Source organism: Gadus chalcogrammus, chromosome 19 (genome assembly GCF_026213295.1).
Source record: "Gadus chalcogrammus isolate NIFS_2021 chromosome 19, NIFS_Gcha_1.0, whole genome shotgun sequence".
Taxonomy (NCBI): Eukaryota; Metazoa; Chordata; class Actinopteri; order Gadiformes; family Gadidae; genus Gadus; species Gadus chalcogrammus.
This window is the reverse complement of record NC_079430.1, coordinates 16,847,571-16,868,966: the sequence shown is the minus strand read 5'-3', so window position 1 is coordinate 16,868,966 and position 21,396 is coordinate 16,847,571. Positions and strand designations below refer to the sequence as shown.

Here is a 21,396-nt window from a genome sequence, read left to right as displayed (position 1 = left end):
TGACTTAAGGGTACATTCATCTCTAAAGACTTCAAAATGAGTTTGTTTGCATTATTTCTACAACCTTCTTATCGCTAGAGCTTAGTTCAAAGGCTAGACATATTGAATATGTAAGCTGTGCTTGTGTGTGTGTGTGTGTGTTTCTGTGTGTGCGCCTTTGTGTGTATCGCGCACTGTCCCACTGCAAGCTGAACTCTTTTAAAATGGCTGTGTTGCATCACCCTGTCTTCATTTGAAGGTTTCTTTTGTCTTTACTATCGTATTATTTTTTGTGTTGTGTTGAAGAACACAAGGAACGTTGTCAGGAGTAGCAATTACCGCACAGTTTGGATCGCAATTTCCGTTTCAACTCCGGAATTGCAGGGCTGTATAATTGACTATTTCTGTCCGTCTGTCTCTCTCTTATTCTCTCACTGTTTCCCGGTTTAACGGAGAAACAGAGCTCACAGCAGCAGCCTTAGCCAGAGCGAGGGCCCTGGCGCTAGCCTGTCCTGGCGTAGCCCAGGTCTAGCTTGCGCTTAGCTAACGGCTATGGCTATGCCAGAGGTCTGTGGTCCACCACAGTGGAGTTGTGGGGTTTGGAGGGCGCTAGGCGGTGGTCCGCAGTGACGTACGACTGGCCCTGGACAGGAAGGACAGTGGTTATCTAACCCTGTTATTAGCTCACGGCTATTAGCTAATAGCTAGCCGTTGTTAGCGCTGATGGATGGCAGGACGCAGATGAGGATGAGGAAGATGAACGGCTCCGGCAATGTAGATGAGATCATACTGTCAATGTCAGTGCCGGATGGGCTCGAAGGTTAGATTTGAGTTAGCGATATGAGCTTCAGTGTTTGAGGCCGTTTTCTGACACAGGAATTCTAAACAGATCTACTTCGTTGATTTTCTCAATCCGCCCTAACCGTTTTTATTTTTTCTTCCTCTGCTTTTCTTTCTCCTTATTTCTCCTTTTTCCCTTTTATAGATGACAGGCAGAGGGGAGGCAAAATCAGTCGCAAATGGTAAGTGCACAAAATGGTATATCTGTGCATTAGTGTTGGGTTTGTGTGTGTGGGTGGCCGGTCCGTGGAGAGTCCTTATGTAACTCCGTGGGCGGTCCAGTTCTGGTGCGGTGCTCAGAGCAACAGGCAGGCAGTTGACAACCTGGCTCTCGATGTACAGAAAAAGTATGCCTTACGCACACTATCATTTTTTTATTGGACTTGAAAAGTTGGAATAATTAGAATATAAGCCATAATTGCCATAATTTTTTATTATCAGTTATATTATGAAAAATAAATAAATAATATAAACAATAAATTAAAGAATTTAAACATCGATACTGATTTATTTTTTTTAAATATGCCCACATATGTAACTAGCATTGCATACATTGATAGTTAGAATTTAATTATAAACCTGTTTTATTTTAGATATTTTAGCTTTAAAAGCATATTTGAAAACAATCTGGTTTCAATACCTTTCGGGTCTAGGGTCTCTGGGGAATATTAGGACGTCCGTTTAGGGTCTTTAGCCTCGTTGGCTATTTCCAGAACCGAAGCCGAATGCAGCAGCTCCCCTCGTCTGAGTACCCCTGAGAGGAGAGAAGGAGTTTGACCTTGACAGATCCTATCCATGTCATTCCATTAGCTTGCACAGTTGTACACACACACACACACACACACACACACACACACACACACACACACACACACACACACACACACACACACACACACACACACACACACACACACACACACACACACACACACACACACAAAACCTTCACACACCCAAACTCCCTCTCACAAACACAAAAAAACACAATAAACAATTACAACTTACCATTGGTGTATTGGCACGGGGGGACGGATGGTAGCGGCTATGAGGGTCCCCATGGACAAACGCTGTGTTCGATGCACAGTGTCCACAGCCTAACCATCTAAGCATCCTTGACCAATATGCCCTAACCCCTAGCTTAATGACATGTCTCTGAATTCACTCAAATACACTTGAAAGTGTCTGCTAAATGATTTGGTAGTAAGCCCACGTAATGAATAAGTGTCTTCAGGACAAAAGTGTCGGTTGAATGAATAAATAGCAATCTTTCAAACTCTCAAACAGTATCTGCACACTCGATACAGGAGCAGTTAGCCTCTTCATCTCTGCCAATTCTCTCTATCTCCCGCTCTCGCTCTCTCTCGCTCTCTCTCTCTCTCTCTCTCTGTCTCTGTCTCTGTCTCTCTCTCTCTCTCTCTCTGTCTGTCTGTCTGTCTGTCTCTCTGTCTCTGTCCCTCTCTCTCTCTCTGTCTCTGTCCCTCTCTCTCTCTCTCTCTCTCTCAGTCTCTGTCTCTCTCTCTCTCTGTCTCTGTCCCTCTCTCTCTCTCTCTGTATCTCTCCCTCTCTCGTGCTCTGACAGAGGGGTAAGGGCCTGCGGTTCCTGCATGCTGGGTTTATCACATTACCGGCTGAAATTAGCACAACATAGCATTACAACAAGAGTCTGTCATGTCTGCTGCAGGCCAAAACGGACGGGCTTTGTTTAGACTTTAAGAGATGGGTTCATGCCGATGCCTTTGTGTTTTTTGAGCGAGTGAGTCAGTGAAACCACATACATGCCCTTATAGATTATTTGTCCGGTCAAATTAAGTTTCATTTGAGGAATTAAGTTGACTTGAATCCTGGCACACCCAGACAAACGTATGTTCCTTAGCACTAGGAATGGCCTTGTTTTCTGAATGGTGCAATATAAATATACTTCCCTATGTTTTTTGGTAAGTATTGCAACGTTAACTGGTTGTGATGTGTGACGGCAAAATGGATTCACAGACTCCCTTTTATGAAACAAATGAGTACGCACAGACAAGGACAAAGCACATGACACCAGAACAATTCATTGTAGAAATTGACCTGCCCTTCAATGTATTTAATGTTTCTCTTTGTTTGTACCTCAGTATAGAATTTGACATCATATTGGGTAACCAAAAAAATTAGGCTCCCTATCCATGCAGCCAAATATTGATTTCTGCTCCTAAATCGGTCTACACTGAAACTGTCATAAATGTGAAATTGTACCCAATTTAAAACCTTAAAAACACCATGCAACCTCTGCAAAATATTTGATCCTTTTTGCTCTTTCATACTCAGTCACTCAAGGATTTATTTCCTGTACTGGTTTAGTTGCAATGTCATAAATCCCTCTCTTAGTTCTGTTTGATAGGTGAGAGTACTTCTTCATCGTTGAGATCCATTCACGATCATGAATAGTTATTCTAGATTGTAATCAGTATAAATCAATCTAAAAGTAGTTTTTGATCGTTGAGAGTTCTTCTTTATCGTAAAAAGTGCTTATTCATCGTTGAGAATGCTTCCTAATTGTTAAGAGTACTTCTTGAATGTTAAGAGTACTTCTTGATCATTGAGAGTACTTCTTGATCGTTGACAGTACTTCTTGATCATTGCAAGTACTTGATAGTAAATTCTGTTTTGTGTTGGTTTCCCCCCCCAGGTATGGGACACTAATATCTCCAGAGGCTGCTGCAGCAACAACCAGGGACCAAGACGATCTAATCCAAGCCTCTTCCTTTAGACCCAGTCTTATGTATCCAGTAAAGACACACCCACAAGACGACACGCCCACCAACCAGGGGGGCGGAGGGGAAAAGGGCGGGAGGCGGGGGGAGGGGGGTAACGCACGGTCCGACCACTGTACCGAAACAGCATTTTTGTACGGTTGCGTCTGAGTATAGTGCCTTTGCACGTCGATTTATTTTTATTTTTGCGTAGTGTTACATTCTTAAGAAAAAATAAAATGAAAAGAACCAAAAATGCTGTGAAATTTGGACCTTTATGATCTTTCTACACATGCATCGCGTAGAATCCCACGGGGCACAAAGCAAAGAAAATATGGTTAATTTGAATTTAGCTCTTTCGGCCTTGTCCAATTCTAGATGTCCGTGAACACATACTATAAGCGATTACATGACTCTCTCTCTCTCTCTCTCTCACTCAAACATCGTTTTTTTTTTTTATTTATATTTAAAGCGAATGCTTCACACTTTGCGACTTTAGTCACCAAGTTCAAGATAGAAAGAAAAAAAGCACTTCTAGAATTTAGCGGATTTCACTTTAATAATGTCTTAATAAAACCAATAGCTCCGCAATGTTTCGAGTAATATATGTTAGCACATGTGTTTGTTTTTTTATTATTAACTATTATAATGTACGTTTATATATCAATAACCTTTTTATACGCATAAAAAAAAGGTATTTCGCTTTTTTTGATATTATGACTATTCACCAACAGGCAGTTAAGGACTTAAAGCGTTAATTTTGGCAGTGAAAGGAGCGCTCGATTATTAACACCATTCCATCTTTAATCATACATAAAGTCGTTTTTTTTTATTTATGCTTTTTTATACGTTGTGTCATTTTTGAAAATTTCGAAAACACGAAAAGTCTCATGATCACTTTAAAATCTTCATAGACATTCCTACGTAACGATGTTAACGCAGCTGTGTGGCGCGGTGAAGGGGGGGGCTTTCTGCTTATTTTTTCTTTGTTTTTTAAAGCTATTGGGTTTATGCTGGGTCTTATTCACCTACAGCGGCCATCTTGGTTCCAACGGCTAGCTAGGCAGCAGACCTGAAAGCAGACCAAGACTTAAAGGTGACATATTATAGCACCAGGAGTGAGTGTGATTAGCCGTTTCAAGCCGTTTTGGAAATCTGGTGGTATAAAATGTCACCTTTAACCAAGATGGCCGATAATAAATAAGACCCATGCAGGGGATTAATAAAAACAACAGGACTGAATTCATTCCAGATATGTACTATGAATCACAGGCATTCCTACCTTGGGCACGCAGAGAGATATCCAATCTGCCGGTTGCCTGTAGAATACAATAATCGTTAAATGCAAGGATGTGCACCACTATATAATTGTGTTAAGTTTGTTGCCTTATGATTGCAATAACAAGTGTTTTTTTGTTGTTTTTGTTAATGGATTCAACGGCCTCTGTGCTACAAACACATGAGTAAACGTAAGGTATGTCACCTGTCGGCTGTTGGCAGTTATCCTACCTACGAAATCGTCGTTGTATTCCCGATGCTTAACTTTTGCCGAAAAATTCTCAAGTGTTGCATTGCATTACATTAATATGTACATGAGGTTGTTTTTTTTCGCACAGCACATGCTTTGATAAGGATAATGAAATATTCTCTGGGGCATGAAATTAATCATATGTTCTGCTCCAAACTCTCGACAATCACATTCCAAGGCTCCTACCATGAGCAGGGGAGCCTGACAAAGAAAAAAAAAAAAGTTCTTGTATGATTTATGGTGACGTTTTATTGCCTCTTTTTTTTATATACTGTGGTTTTCATATTGCCTCGATGATTTATTTTTTGTTACATCTTTAGTCCATCTCTTTTGTGTTAGCCTTCTAAGTCCATGTTTAACCAGACACCTGTCTTTTTACGAAGCGAATAACCGCTATGCAAAGCACACACACATGCTGTTCTGTTTGCCCCTAGCCAAGCGCTCTCAATGTCACGGCGGTGGCTAGCTTCCAGCTGGATTCATGTTCGTCAAACATTGTACCATTGACTCAACAACGGCAATAAAGACATTATCGTTAATACACAAGTCCTTGTCTCCTTTTTCCTAAGAACTAGCCACGTTTCATTCCGCCCTGGGAATGGTTCTCTCTCCATTTGATGTTATAACAAATGTTTTACTATTGCTGAAGTACTATTTCCCGGTTGAGCAATGTCCCCCTCGGTGTTGTGTGTTCTTGTTTGCCCTTAACAATAGACGCGACCAAACCCCCCGGGTGGCAACCTAACAATAGACGGTGGTACGCACCAATCACGGGCCAGCGGGGTGGGTCACGTGACCAGACACAGTGGTGATGGTGGTGGGGCGCGGGTGCTTTGAGGGGTGGTTGGGTGGGCTGGGCGTGGATCAGTGAGTTTGTGTATCTAGATTAATAAGTGCTTTGCCCGAGACAAGCCGCACTTAGCACACCCGCTCTTCTGCAGCTCCCCGGCGGGTAAGAGAGGGGGTCTATTAGCATGACTGCTGGAACCCCGCATGACATTCCCTGTGTTTGCTCTTCTGCTTTTGTGTGTTGTAGTGTCACCGACGCTACTAGTCAGATGAGGAGGAATTAATGGAAGTCAATTAAATTAGACCCGTCGGTTGTTTCCCTGACAAATCGCGCACGAGGAGCGACTCGAGGAGACGGAACAAATAGGAAAAAAACACGAGTTCAAATTGCATTCTTCTCGAGACTCCTGCCTCAGGCTTGAAGGATGTGGCGGAATGGACGCCTTCTGATTTGATTTCCAGGCGTTTACAGTCAGTCCATTGTGTGTCGCGTGTGGCCGTTGTAGGGAGTAAAAAAAGCACAGGGGGTGCTACTTAGCTTGGCCCTTAGAGGCCCCGGGTTGGTGTAGTTTGTGGCGTGCTTTGGGGCTTTGCCTTTATTACAGACTAATGCTGGCAGCAACCGTTGCTACATTCCTCCACTGCTGCTGTTGAGAGAGAGAGAGTCGCTGTTCCACTGATTCAGCCAGACGGGAGACCGGCCGCACACGTTTAAAAGCGAGTACGTGTGTTAATGCCGCGGCCCGCAGGCCCCCGCTGCAGTAAGGGAATTCTCCCTGGATTTCCATTTCATACTTTCTTTACCCAGATGGAGTTTGAGAAGCAGACGATGCCGTTCACACTCACGCACTCACGCTACCATCGTTTTGGATTCTCTCTCTCTCTGGCCCCTCTCTTTCTCTTTGTCTCTCTCTTTGTCTTGCTCACTTTCTTTCTGTCTTGTCTCTGACACCTCTTTCACTTTCTCTCTCTCTCTCTCTCTCTCTTTCTCCGTCACCTCTTTCACTCTGTCCCTCTCTTTGTCTCTCTTTCTGTCTCTCTGTCTCTGACACCTCTTTCACTTTGTCTCTTTTTCTTTGTCTCTCACTTTCTCTGTGTGTGTCTGTGTTTGTCTCTCTCACTGTCTCTTTTGCTGACCCCCCCCCTCCTTTCTGTCTCCCTCCTCCCTCTCTTTGGGTTTCAGTCCGTGCATTTTAGGTCATTTATAGTGATTCCATTTCACTAACTCAGTCCAACATGCATCCTTCCAAAGGCCCTAAACCGTTAGGAATAAAACCCTCCAAAAGGTGACGTGTGTGTGAATTGAATGTGCAGATGTTTGGTTTGAATATCAGGAAGGTGGAAGAGACAGCATACGAAGTACAGGGAAACACTTTATCGCTACGATAATGTTAGGACAATAACCAGCGTGGACAACGTGAAAACATCCCTCCATTCTAACTATGTTCACATCTCTTCATTTATAACCAATAGGGAAATTGATCCGTGAAATAAGATGTAATTCAACCATATGTACACTGTACATCCATTATTAATTGACATATAAGATTAACTTTATACATGATGCAAACGTTATACATATGTTATTTTATGTACTTTATACATATAAGACGTGCGTCATACATAATGTATACTCTAAGCATGTGTATTTGTATGTTGCTTTACAAGAATAAGATGTTCTTTATACATGTACTTTATAAATATGAGATGTAGCCTACTTTATACCCTTCATAAAACTTAGTTATAACACAATATGTACTTTTTCCAGAGGAGAAATGCACTTTATATGACATTCAAGCCACAAAACAACAAAAATAAGAAACATTTTAATGGGATGGATGCTAAAAACTGAACTGATGCTGATATAAAATAGTGAATTCTCTCTCTCTCTCTCTCTTTCTCTCTCTCTCTCTCTCTCTCTCTCTCTCTCTCTCTCTCTCTCTCTCTCTCTCTCTCTCTCTCTGCACCTGTTCAATCCTCTCCCCCACCCACAAACCGTTCTACAGTTCTTTAAAAATAGAGCTGCGCTCGCACCCAAATATCAGCCCGCCCATGGCTGTTTGGAGCCGCCGATCGTGTGATTTATTAGCTAATGGAAAAGCTGCGTCGCAGGAGGACATGGTGTGGTGTGTGAGTGTGAGTGTGCGTGTGCGCGTGTATGCTCATCATGTTGGTCAGGGTGTATATTTAGACGCTCTTTTTTAACGACATCAAGGTTCTCCTCTGAGTGTTTGTGTGTGTGTGTACATCACCTTGACACATTGTCTTGTGACTTTGTGACTGCAGATAATGGGCATCAGCGCCAGAGGTTGTTTCAAATGGACTTCAAGGGCTGGTCTCGGGGGGGGGGGGGGGGGGCTTGGCGATAACATTTACATTATACATCTCTAAACCGACGGCTTCTGTCATGTACCACGCCTATAAATGAAAAGGAATTGTATCCCCATAAAAACTTTAATCACATTAAATATTTCGTTCAGTGTCCTGTTGTCGGTGAATTATTAAAGAAAAACTATTTATGACCTCTTTCAGGCATTGCTGCACATTACTCAACTTATTCAATATTACGAGGAACATGTGAGATGAGCTTTCTCTCTTGCTCTCTCTCTCTCTCTCTCTCTCTCTCTCTCTCTCTCTCTATTTCTTTCTCTCTCTCTCTATTTCTTTCCACCTCTCTCTCTCTCTCTCTCTCTCTCTCTCTCTCTCTCTCTCTCTCTCTCTCTCTCTCTCTCTCTCGCAATGTCCTCCGCTTTCTCACTCTCTGCCAAGGAGATATCTTGCGGATTAGGCAGGCTGTATTTGGAAACCCTGTTGCTTTTATTGTCATGGTGATTGTTTAAGGATGGGGGTCATAAAGTGTGTGTGTTTGTGTGTGTGTGTGTAAGTCCAAGGGTCCCATCAAAACGCATGTAAAGATAAAGCATAGATTGAGCACAGTTTCAATTGACCTTCATCGTCTCTAAAACAAACAAAAGATTGTTTCTTTCTTTAATTGTTGTTTTTCCCCATCATGATGAAACTCTGGTAACAGAAAATCCAAGATGTCTGAAGGACAGACGACTGAAGAGGTGGAGGAGACCGAGGAGGTGGAGGATGACGTAGAGGTGGAGGATGTTGTAGAGGTGGAGGTGGAGGGGGCACAGTAAGTGATGAGGCCCAGGCCATCGTCAAGATAATCCATTCACCCCATAGAGGAACCCTGAAATCAACTGTAACACATTTCCATGTCTCTTCTGTCTCTGTCTCTGTCTCTGTCTGTGTGTTCGTGTTTATGTTTGTGTTCGTTCCAGGGAAGAAGGTAGGAGTGAATTTTCTTTTGTCAAAATCAGTTGCAGTCGATCAATGTCCCGCAGGGTTCACTTAAGACTCAATACTTCTATGATCAAATGTTTGTCTCCTCAGAGGTGGAAGAGGAGCAGGAAGCAGGTAAAAAAGCCGTCTTGCATGGCTCCTTAAGACTATAGACTGTCACTGTGTCAGGGTTCTCTTTGTACTTTTAAACCCGGTTGCTTTTGAGTGAGAAAACAAGTTGACAGGAGGTACAACAGAGGTTTGTGTATTCTGGTGGTTCGGTTTATTCGTTTGATACATGTCATGCTAAAATATGGTAAATGTGATGTGTTGTTGTCAATAGGCCTAACATTTATAAACCACTGTTGAGTTCTACCCAGGTGTTATGTCTAAATAAGGTGTGGTCCACTTGTAACTAATTTAGTTACTAACAAAGGTGTTAATTAATTAGTCGGTTGTCATACCCATCACAAGGTGGGCCTTCATTAACACATTAATTAACATGTTTTTAGCCTGCCTGTAACATAAATCTTTATCTGACCTTCATGAAATAATTTCTCATGGGTGTAATGTAATGAAATTCACATTCAATGTTGTGAAATGACAGAGATAGCGGGAAATGTGCCTTATTTCGGACCATACCTTTGACACCTCGCCTCAAATAGCATAGCAATGCTAGCAATGCTGCCAACAACATTCATACAGGGCTGTCCTTTTCGTCCTCTGAACAGTGAGTTTTAAACCCATTAGTTTTAAACAGTTTTTTATTGTCGAACGGTAAACAACCGTATACTTTATAATCCCGCCGTCTGGCTGTTTGGCCGCGTGAGGATTAGTTCCGTAAACGAGTTTTTGCTTCCGGTGTTCAGTGTTGCATGCGAGGGATTTGCATCGAATATCACGCAGAGCTCCTGCTCTGTTTGAACTGTGTTTTGGATTCATTACTGACTTCAGAAGGTGACTGGATGCTTTTGCTGTATACATATATATATCGTATCTTTATTTGTACTGTTTTCTCTGAGAGAGAAAACACCATCACCCTGTGTGTGTGTGTGTGTGTGTGTGTGTGTGTGTGTGTGTGTGTGTGTGTGTGTGTGTGTGTGTGTGTGTGTGTGTGTGTGTGTGTGTGTGTGTGTGTGTGTGTGTGTGTGTGAGTGAGGGGACTTTTATTTAATTGTACCTTTAATTGTACCATCACCTATAGAAATAAATAAAAAATAAAAAGATTAGCGATAAACAGGCGTAGGCCTACTTATCGCGACAAACTAACGTGTCCGGAAATTGCATGTTATGATTTGAATGATGGGTGAAATGTGTGCTTTTAATGGGAAACATCTCGCTTTGTGCTTTGGTTCGGTGTGGGATCACCGTGTCAGATAACAGCAGGGCTTTGTCCTCCTACGTCATTTTATCAAGATGTCCATAATTGGCCAAACGTGTCGCCTTGTGCCGTCTCATGAACAATGTCATCCATCTTTAAGGACTGTATATACATTCATAAAAAGTATATATAGAAATAAACTCAGCTGGTTATTTTCAAATGTCCTTTACTCTGTTGTAGATGAGGAGTTGCCACTTGAAGTCGAAGGTAAAGGTTCTCTTATTTCATAATTACGTTATTCTCCCCATACTAGTTTTCTCTGACACCTCTTTCACTTTCTCTCTCTCTCCCTATCTCTCTGTCTCTCTCTCTCTCTCTCTCTCCGTCACCTCTTTCACTCTGTCTCTCTCTTTGTCTCTCTTTCTGTCTCTCCGTCTCTGACACCTCTTTCACTTTGTCTCTCTCTTTTTCTTTGTCTCTCTCTTTGTCTATGTCTCTCACTTTCTCTGTGTGTGAAAGTTTTTTTTTATTTATACTTAAATATTTTAATTGGTGTATATTTTGTATTAATGTTATTTCATTACATAGTTGGACCGTATGAATACATAGAGGCTTGTATGTATTTATACGTACAAAACATACACAACACTATATGTTTTCACATGTGGAAAACATGTAGATGCATATTAACTGGCTCCACATTTCATGGTAACCCTATTAAAGCTTGGAGCATTCCCATCTTTAGTCCATCGAAACCGTTTCTAGTTTCTAACTTCACTGTCGAAAAAAAATCCCAACTTTCCATCCCAAACAGAACCACCGACTGCAACTGAAGGTAACAGTTTCCATGGCTTTCATCAGCTGTCATTTAACTGCTTCTGAGCGTCTACTCCTGTCAATACCGGCTTTGCTCCTTTTCAGCATTCAGTGTGCGCCACTCTCACCCCCCCCCCCCCCCCAGCTCTGGCTTGATAACATTGGTGGGAGTTTCACTACCAAATTAAATATCCGCTGGCTGTCATTTGTTTGAGAACTTTGATGTACTCAGACAAAGGTATCGCAGCAACTGCTTTTAAGTGTGTGTTTTTGAGACCTTCAAGGTTCCTAGCGATGCTTTTGAACTATGGCAAGATAAATACACACAGGGTGCGATTGGTCAAATGATGGAGGTTTTTTTTCCTTCTTTCTTTTCATGAATAAATAGGCGATCGACAGGCCTAATTCTTCTTTTAAGTAAATGGTAGGCCCTATTCGCCTACATTTCAAACAGTTGAACATTCATCTTTAAGGCAAATTAAAAAGACATGAAACATTTTATTTTCCAAAAAAAAAAAAAAAAAGGGTGGATCCCTCCTATCCCTCCCAAAAGAATCGCACCCTGGTCGTCATTAAAAAAAACAAAGGGGTATCACTGTTGTTTTTTATCAGTAGTCATTCAATAAAACATAAGGGGTAACACTGTCTTTTTCTATTGGTGGTAAATAAAAAAAACATTAGTAACAGACGTTTATTATCGTCATAAAAAAAAAGAAAAACACTGTCGTTATTTGTGCACAGAAATGCAGACGGAGGGAGCTCCCGCGAGTTTTCAAAGTCATGTGACATGTCGCATAGGGAAGATATCTCCAGCATTCCTGACGTTTTGATCCCAGAATGCATTATGTTATGCAAGGGAACGCAGAGCCTGCTTGATCTGATACTCGCCTACTGTCGTTTTTGATCGGTTGTCATGAGAAAATACGTAATTCAAATTCAATTAACTTTATTTTCCCACTAAGATAACTTTATTCCTGCTCAGGAATGAAAAAAAGTGTAAAGGCTAACACTATTTTTTTATCGGCAATCAAAAAGCATAAGGGGTAACACTGTTATTTTCTTTCGGTCGTCATGATAAGAAACATAAGGGGTAACACTGTCGTTTCTTAATGGTTGTCATGAAAAAAAACATAAGGGGTAACACTGTCGTTTTTTATCGGCCGTCATCAAAAAAAACATAAGGGGTAACACTGTCGTTTTTTATCGGCCGTCATCAAAAAAAACATAAGGTGTAACACTGTCGTTTTTTATCGGCCGTCATGAAAAAAAACATGAGGGGTAACACTGTCGTTTTTTATCGGCCGTCATCAAAAATAACATAAGGGGTAACACTGTCGTTTTTTATCGGCCGTCATCAAAAAAAACATAAGGGGTAACACTGTCGTTTTTTATCGGCCGTCATCAAAAAAAACATAAGGGGTAACACTGTCGTTTTTTATCGGCCGTCATCAAAAAAAACATAAGGGGTAACACTGTCGTTTTTTATCAAAAAAAACATAAGGGGTAACACTGTCGTTTTTTATCGGCCGTCATCAAAAAAAACATAAGGGGTAACACTGTCGTTTTTTGTCGTTTTTAATCAAAAAAAATATAAGGGGTAACACTGTCGTTTTTTATCGGCCGTCATCAAAAAAAACATAAGGGGTAACACAGTCGTTTTTTATCAAAAAAAACATAAGGGGTAACACTGTCGTTTTTTATCGGCCGTCATCAAAAAAAACATAAGGGGTAACACTGTCGTTTTTTATCGGCCGTCATGAAAAAAAACATAAGGGGTAAGACTGTCGTTTTTCATCGGCCGTCATGAAAAAAAACATAAGGGGTAACACTGTTGTTTTTTATAGGTCGTCATGGAAAAAAGCTTAAGAGGTAACACTGTCGTTTTTTATCGGCCGTCATGAAAAAAAGCATGAGGGGTAACACTGTCGTTTTTTATCGGCCGTCATGAAAAAAAACATAAGGGGTAACACTGTCGTTTTTTATAGGTCGTCATGGAAAAAAGCGTAAGGGGTAACACTGTCGTTTTTTATCAAAAAAAACATAAGGGGTAACACTGTCGTTTTTTATCGGCCGTCATCAAAAAAAACATAAGAGGTAACACTGTCGTTTTTTATCAAAAAAAACATAAGGGGTAACACTGTCGTTTTTTATCGGCCATCATCAAAAAAAACATAAGGGGTAACACTGTCGTTTTTTATCGGCCGTCAACAAAAAAAGCATAAGGGGTAACACTGTCGTTTTTTATCGGCAGTCATCAAAAAAAACATAAGGGGTAACACTGTCGTTTTTTATCGGCCGTCATCAAAAAAAACATAAGGGGTAACACTGTCGTTTTTTATCGGCCGTCATCAAAAAAAACACAAGGGGTAACACTGTCGTTTTTTATCAAAAAAAACATAAGGGGTAACACTGTCGTTTTTTATCGGCCGTCATCAAAAAAAACATAAGGGGTAACACTGTCGTTTTTTGTCGTTATTAATCAAAAAAAACATAAGGGGTAACACTGTCGTTTTTTATCGGCCGTCATCAAAAAAAACATAAGGGGTAACACTGTCGTTTTTTATCAAAAAAAACATAAGGGGTAACACTGTCGTTTTTTATCGGCCGTCATCAAAAAAAACATAAGGGGTAACACTGTCGTTTTTTGTCGTTTTTAATCAAAAAAAACATAAGGGGTAACACTGTCGTTTTTTATCGGCCGTCATCAAAAAAAACATAAGTGGTAACACAGTCGTTTTTTATCAAAAAAAACATAAGGGGTAACACTGTCGTTTTTTATCGGCCGTCATCAAAAAAAACATAAGGGGTAAGACTGTCGTTTTTTATCGGCCGTCATGAAAAAAAACATAAGGGGTAAGACTGTCGTTTTTTATCGGCCGTCATGAAAAAAAACATAAGGGGTAACACTGTCGTTTTTTATAGGTCGTCATGGAAAAAAGCGTAAGGGGTAACACTGTCGTTTTTTATCGGCCGTCATGAAAAAAAACATGAGGGGTAACACTGTCGTTTTTTATCGGCCGTCATCAAAAATAACATAAGGGGTAACACTGTCGTTTTTTATCGGCCGTCATCAAAAAAAACATAAGGGGTAACACTGTCGTTTTTTATCAAAAAAAACATAAGGGGTAACACTGTCGTTTTTTATCGGCCGTCATCAAAAAAAACATAAGGGGTAACACTGTCGTTTTTTATCAAAAAAAACATAAGGGGTAACACTGTCGTTTTTTATCGGCCGTCATCAAAAAAAACATAAGGGGTAACACTGTCGTTTTTTATCGGCCGTCAACAAAAAAAGCATAAGGGGTAACACTGTCGTTTTTTATCGGCAGTCATCAAAAAAAACATAAGGGGTAACACTGTCGTTTTTTATAGGTCGTCATGGAAAAAAGCGTAAGGGGTAACACTGTCGTTTTTTATCAAAAAAAACATAAGGGGTAACACTGTCGTTTTTTATCAAAAAAAACATAAGGGGTAACACTGTCGTTTTTTATCGGCCGTCATCAAAAAAAACATAAGGGGTAACACTGTCGTTTTTTGTCGTTTTTAATAAAAAAAAATATAAGGGGTAACACTGTCGTTTTTTATCGGCCGTCATCAAAAAAAACATAAGGGGTAACACAGTCGTTTTTTATCAAAAAAAACATAAGGGGTAACACTGTCGTTTTTTATCGGCCGTCATCAAAAAAAACATAAGGGGTAACACTGTCGTTTTTTATCGGCCGTCATGAAAAAAAACATAAGGGGTAAGACTGTCGTTTTTTATCGGCCGTCATGAAAAAAAACATAAGGGGTAACACTGTTGTTTTTTATAGGTCGTCATGGAAAAAAGCGTAAGGGGTAACACTGTCGTTTTTTATCGGCCGTCATGAAAAAAAACATGAGGGGTAACACTGTCGTTTTTTATCGGCCGTCATCAAAAATAACATAAGGGGTAACACTGTCGTTTTTTATCGGCCGTCATCAAAAAAAACATAAGGGGTAACACTGTCGTTTTTTATCAAAAAAAACATAAGGGGTAACACTGTCGTTTTTTATCGGCCGTCATCAAAAAAAACATAAGGGGTAACACTGTCGTTTTTTATCAAAAAAAACATAAGGGGTAACACTGTCGTTTTTTATCAAAAAAAACATAAGGGGTAACACTGTCGTTTTTTATCGGCCGTCATCAAAAAAAACATAAGGGGTAACACTGTCGTTTTTTATCAAAAAAAACATAAGGTGTAACACTGTCGTTTTTTATCGGCCGTCATCAAAAAAAACATAAGGGGTAACACTGTCGTTTTTTATCGGCCGTCATCAAAAAAAACACAAGGGGTAACACTGTCGTTTTTTATCAAAAAAAACACAAGGGGTAACACTGTCGTTTTTTATCAAAAAAAACATAAGGGGTAACACTGTCGTTTTTTATCGGCCGTCATCAAAAAAAACATAAGGGGTAACACTGTCGTTTTTTGTCGTTTTTAATCAAAAAAAACATAAGGGGTAACACTGTCGTTTTTTATCGGCCGTCATCAAAAAAAACATAAGGGGTAACACTGTCGTTTTTTATCAAAAAAAACATAAGGGGTAACACTGTCGTTTTTTATCGGCCGTCATCAAAAAAAACATAAGGGGTAACACTGTCGTTTTTTGTCGTTTTTAATCAAAAAAAACATAAGGGGTAACACTGTCGTTTTTTATCGGCCGTCATCAAAAAAAACATAAGTGGTAACACAGTCGTTTTTTATCAAAAAAAACATAAGGGGTAACACTGTCGTTTTTTATCGGCCGTCATCAAAAAAAACATAAGGGGTAACACTGTCGTTTTTTATCGGCCGTCATGAAAAAAAACATAAGGGGTAAGACTGTCGTTTTTTATCGGCCGTCATGAAAAAAAACATAAGGGGTAACACTGTCGTTTTTTATCGGCCGTCATGAAAAAAAACATGAGGGGTAACACTGTCGTTTTTTATCGGCCGTCATCAAAAATAACATAAGGGGTAACACTGTCGTTTTTTATCGGCCGTCATCAAAAAAAACATAAGGGGTAACACTGTCGTTTTTTATCAAAAAAAACATAAGGGGTAACACTGTCGTTTTTTATCGGCCGTCATCAAAAAAAACATAAGGGGTAACACTGTCGTTTTTTATCAAAAAAAACATAAGGGGTAACACTGTCGTTTTTTATCGGCCGTCATCAAAAAAAACATAAGGGGTAACACTGTCGTTTTTTATCAAAAAAAACATAAGGGGTAACACTGTCGTTTTTTATCGGCCGTCATCAAAAAAAACATAAGGGGTAACACTGTCGTTTTTTATCGGCCGTCAACAAAAAAACATAAGGGGTAACACTGTCGTTTTTTATCGGCAGTCATCAAAAAAAACATAAGGGGTAACACTGTCGTTTTTTATAGGTCGTCATGGAAAAAAGCGTAAGGGGTAACACTGTCGTTTTTTATCAAAAAAAACATAAGGGGTAACACTGTCGTTTTTTATCGGCCGTCATCAAAAAAAACATAAGGGGTAACACTGTCGTTTTTTATAAAAAAAACATAAGGGGTAACACTGTCGTTTTTTATCGGCCATCATCAAAAAAAACATAAGGGGTAACACTGTCGTTTTTTATCGGCCGTCAACAAAAAAAGCATAAGGGGTAACACTGTCGTTTTTTATCGGCCGTCATCAAAAAAAACATAAGGGGTAACACTGTCGTTTTTTATCAAAAAAAACATAAGGGGTAACACTGTCGTTTTTTATCGGCCGTCATCAAAAAAAACATAAGGGGTAACACTGTCGTTTTTTATCGGCCGTCATCAAAAAAAACATAAGGGGTAACACTGTCGTTTTTTATCGGCCGTCATGGAAAAAAGCGTAAGGGGTAACACTGTCGTTTTTTATCGGCCGTCATGAAAAAAAACATGAGGGGTAACACTGTCGTTTTTTATCGGCCGTCATCAAAAATAACATAAGGGGTAACACTGTCGTTTTTTATCGGCCGTCATCAAAAAAAACATAAGGGGTAACACTGTCGTTTTTTATCAAAAAAAACATAAGGGGTAACACTGTCGTTTTTTATCGGCCGTCATCAAAAAAAACATAAGGGGTAACACTGTCGTTTTTTATCAAAAAAAACATAAGGGGTAACACTGTCGTTTTTTATCAAAAAAAACATAAGGGGTAACACTGTCGTTTTTTATCGGCCGTCATCAAAAAAAACATAAGGGGTAACACTGTCGTTTTTTATCAAAAAAAACATAAGGTGTAACACTGTCGTTTTTTATCGGCCGTCATCAAAAAAAACATAAGGGGTAACACTGTCGTTTTTTATCGGCCGTCAACAAAAAAAGCATAAGGGGTAACACTGTCGTTTTTTATCGGCAGTCATCAAAAAAACATAAGGGGTAACACTGTCGTTTTTTATCGGCCGTCATCAAAAAAAACATAAGGGGTAACACTGTCGTTTTTTTTCGGCCGTCACCAAAAATAACATAAGGGGTAACACTGTCGTTTTTTATTGGCCGTCATCAAAAAAAACATAAGGGGTAACACTGTCGTTTTTTATCGGCCGTCATCAAAAAAAACATAAGGGGTAACACTGTCGTTTTTTATGGGCCGTCATCAAATAAATAATAAGTTGTAACACTGTCGTTTTTCATCAAAAATCGGGCGGCTTAGCTCAGTAGGTGGAGCAGTTGTCTTGAAACTGAAAGGTTGGTTGTTCGATCCCCAGCTCCCCCTAGCTGGGCGATTATAGTACAATTAAAAACATAAGGGGTAATACTGTAGTACTTTATCAGCCGTCATCAAAAAAAAACATAAGGGGTAACACTGTTGTTTTTTATGGGCCGTCATCAAAAAAAACATAAGGGGTAACACTGTCGTTTTTTATGGGCCGTCATCAAAAAAAACATAAGGGGTAACACTTTTTTTTTTTATCAAAAAAAACATAAGGGGTAACAATGTCGTTTTTTATCGGCCGTCATCAAAAAAAACATAAGGGGTAACACTGTCGTTTTTTATCAAAAAAAACATAAGGGGTAACACTGTCGTTTTTTATCGGCCGTCATCAAAAAAAACATAAGGGGTAACACTGTCGTTTTTTATCGGCCGTCATCAAAAAAAACATAAGGTGTAACACTGTCGTTTTTTTTCGGCCGTCATCAAAAATAACATAAGGGGTAACACTGTAGTTTTTTATCGGCCATCATCAAAAAAAACATAAGGGGTAACACTGTCGTTTTTTATCGGCCGTCATCAAAAAAAACATAAGGGGTAACACTGTCGTTTTTTATCGGCCGTCATCAAAAAAAACATAAGGGGTAACACTGTCGTTTTTTATCGGCCGTCATCAAAAAAAACATAAGGGGTAACACTGTCGTTTTTTATCAAAAAAAACATAAGGGGTAACACTGTCGTTTTTTATCGGCCGTCATCAAAAAAAACATAAGGGGTAACACTGTTGTTTTTTGTCGTTTTTAATCAAAAAAAACATAAGGGGTAACAATGTCGTTTTTTATCGGCCGTCATCAAAAAAAACATAAGGGGTAACACTGTCGTTTTTTATCAAAAAAAACATAAGGGGTAACACTGTCGTTTTTTATCGGCCGTCATCAAAAAAAACATAAGGGGTAACACTGTCGTTTTTTATCGGCCGTCATCAAAAAAAACATAAGGTGTAACACTGTCGTTTTTTTTCGGCCGTCATCAAAAATAACATAAGGGGTAACACTGTAGTTTTTTATCGGCCATCATCAAAAAAAACATAAGGGGTAACACTGTCGTTTTTTATCGGCCGTCATCAAAAAAAACATAAGGGGTAACACTGTCGTTTTTTATCGGCCGTCATCAAAAAAAACATAAGGGGTAACACTGTCGTTTTTTATCAGCCGTCATCAAAAAAAACATAAGGGGTAACACTGTCGTTTTTTATCAAAAAAAACATAAGGGGTAACACTGTCGTTTTTTATCGGCCGTCATAAAATAAAACATAAGGGGTAACACTGTCGTTTTTTGTCGTTTTTAATCAAAAAAAACATAAGGGGTAACACTGTCGTTTTTTATCAGCCGTCATCAAAAAAAACATAAGGGGTAACACTGTCGTTTTTTATCAAAAAAAACATAAGGGGTAACACTGTCGTTTTTTATCGGCCGTCATAAAATAAAACATAAGGGGTAACACTGTCGTTTTTTATCGGCCGTCATCAAAAAAAACATAAGGAGTAACACTGTCGTTTTTTATGGGCCGTCATCAAATAAATAATAAGTTGTGACACTGTCGTTTATCATCAAAGATCGGGCGGCTTAGCTCAGTAGGTAGAGCAGTTGTCTTGAAACTGATAGGTTGGTTGTTTGATCCCCAGCTCCTCCTAGCTGGGAGATTATAGTACAATTAAAAACATAAGGGGTAATACTGTAGTACTTTATCAGCCGTTATCAAAAAAAACATAAGGGGTAACACTGTTGATTTTTATCAAAAAAAACATAAGGGGTAACACTGTCGTTTTTTGTCGGCCGTCATCAAAAAAAACATAAGGGGTAACACTGTCGCTTTTTATCGGCCGTCATCAAAAAAAACATAAGGGGTAACACTGTCGTTTTTTATCAAAAAAAACATAAGGGGTAACACTGTCGTTTTTTATCGGCCGTCATCAAAAAAAACATAAGGAGTAACACTGTCGTTTTTTATGGGCCGTCATCAAATAAATAATAAGTTGTGACACTGTCGTTTATCATCAAAGATCGGGCAGCTTAGCTCAGTAGGTAGAGCAGTTGTCTTGAAACTGAAAGGTTGGTTGTTCGATCTCCACCTCTCCCTAGCTGGGAGATTATAGTACAATTAAAAACATAAGGGGTAATACTGTAGTACTTTATCGGCCGTCATCAAAAAAAACATAAGGGGTAACACTGTCATTTTTTATCGGCCGTCATCAAAAAAAACATAAGGGGTAACACTGTCGTTTTTTATGGGCCGTCATGAAAAAAAACATAAGGGGTAACACCATCGTTTTTTATCGGCCGTCATGAAAAAAAACATAAGGGGTAACACTGTCGTTTTTTATAGGTCGTCATGGAAAAAAGCGTAAGTGCTAAGAATGTCGTTTTTAATAAAAAAAAACATAAGGCTTAGCTCAGTAGGTAGAGCAGTTGTCTTGAAACTGAAAGGTTGGTTGTTCGAACCCCAGCTCCTCCTAGCTGGGAGATTATAGTACAATTAAAAACATAGGGGGTAACACTGTCGTTTTTTATCGGCCGTCATCAAAAAAAACATAAGGGGTAACACTGTCGTTTTTTATCGGCCGTCATCAAAAAAAACATAAGGGGTAACACTGTCGTTTTTTATCGGCCGTCATGAAAAAAAACATAAGGGGTAACACTGTCGTTTTTTATCGGCCGTCATCAAAAAAAACATAAGGGGTAACACTGTCGTTTTTTTTCGGCCGTCATCAAAAAAAACATAAGGGGTAACACTGTCGTTTTTTATCGGCCGTCATCAAAAAAAACATAAGGGGTAACACTGTCGTTTTTTATCAAAAAAAACTTAAGGGGTAACACTGTCGTTTTTTATGGGCCGTCATCAAAAAAAACATAAGGGGTAACACTGTCGTTTTTTGTAGTTTTTAATCAAAAAAAACATAAGGGGTAACAATGTCGTTTTTTATCGGCCGTCATCAAAAAAAACATAAGGGGTAACACTGTCGTTTTTTATCAAAAAAAACATAAGGGGTAACATTGTCGTTTTTTATTGGCCGTCATCAAAAAAAACATAAGGGGTAACACTGTCGTTTTTTATCGGCCGTCATCAAAAAAAACATAAGGGGTAACACTGTCGTTTTTTATCAAAAAAAACATAAGGGGTAACACTGTCGTTTTTTATGGGCCGTCATCAAAAAAACATAAGGGGTAACACTGTCGTTTTTTGTCGTTTTTAATCAAAAGAAACATAAGGGGTAACACTGTCGTTTTTTATTGGATGTCATCAAAAAAAACATAAGGGGTAACACAGTCGTTTTTTATCAAAAAAAACATAAGGGGTAACACTGTCGTTTTTTATCGGCCGTCATCAAAAAAAACATAAGGGGTAACACTGTCGTTTTTTATCGGCCGTCATCAAAAAAAAC

At 39.4% G+C, this 21,396-nt stretch overlaps 2 protein-coding genes across 3 annotated transcripts in view; both read left to right on the top strand.

The window, feature by feature from the left end:
* Positions 1-3,644, top strand: part of cald1a (caldesmon 1a) — a 31,761-nt gene extending 28,117 nt beyond the window's left edge. For both annotated transcript variants that reach the window (XR_008893368.1, XM_056578714.1), the window contains 2 exons: positions 965-1,001; positions 3,491-3,644. Coding sequence is in view for 1 of the 2 variants with exons in the window: in XM_056578714.1 (XP_056434689.1) it covers positions 965-1,001; positions 3,491-3,504 (51 nt within the window). In the remaining variant the exon portion in view is untranslated. The remainder of the gene's footprint in view (positions 1-964; positions 1,002-3,490) is intronic.
* LOC130372883 (troponin T, fast skeletal muscle isoforms-like) overlaps positions 1-21,396 on the top strand; it is a 116,914-nt gene that overhangs the window by 78,950 nt on the left and 16,568 nt on the right. Inside the window, exons 3-5 of the mRNA XM_056579043.1 lie at positions 9,272-9,297; positions 10,724-10,750; positions 11,298-11,318. Of these exons, the coding sequence (XP_056435018.1) occupies positions 9,272-9,297; positions 10,724-10,750; positions 11,298-11,318 (74 nt within the window). The remainder of the gene's footprint in view (positions 1-9,271; positions 9,298-10,723; positions 10,751-11,297; positions 11,319-21,396) is intronic.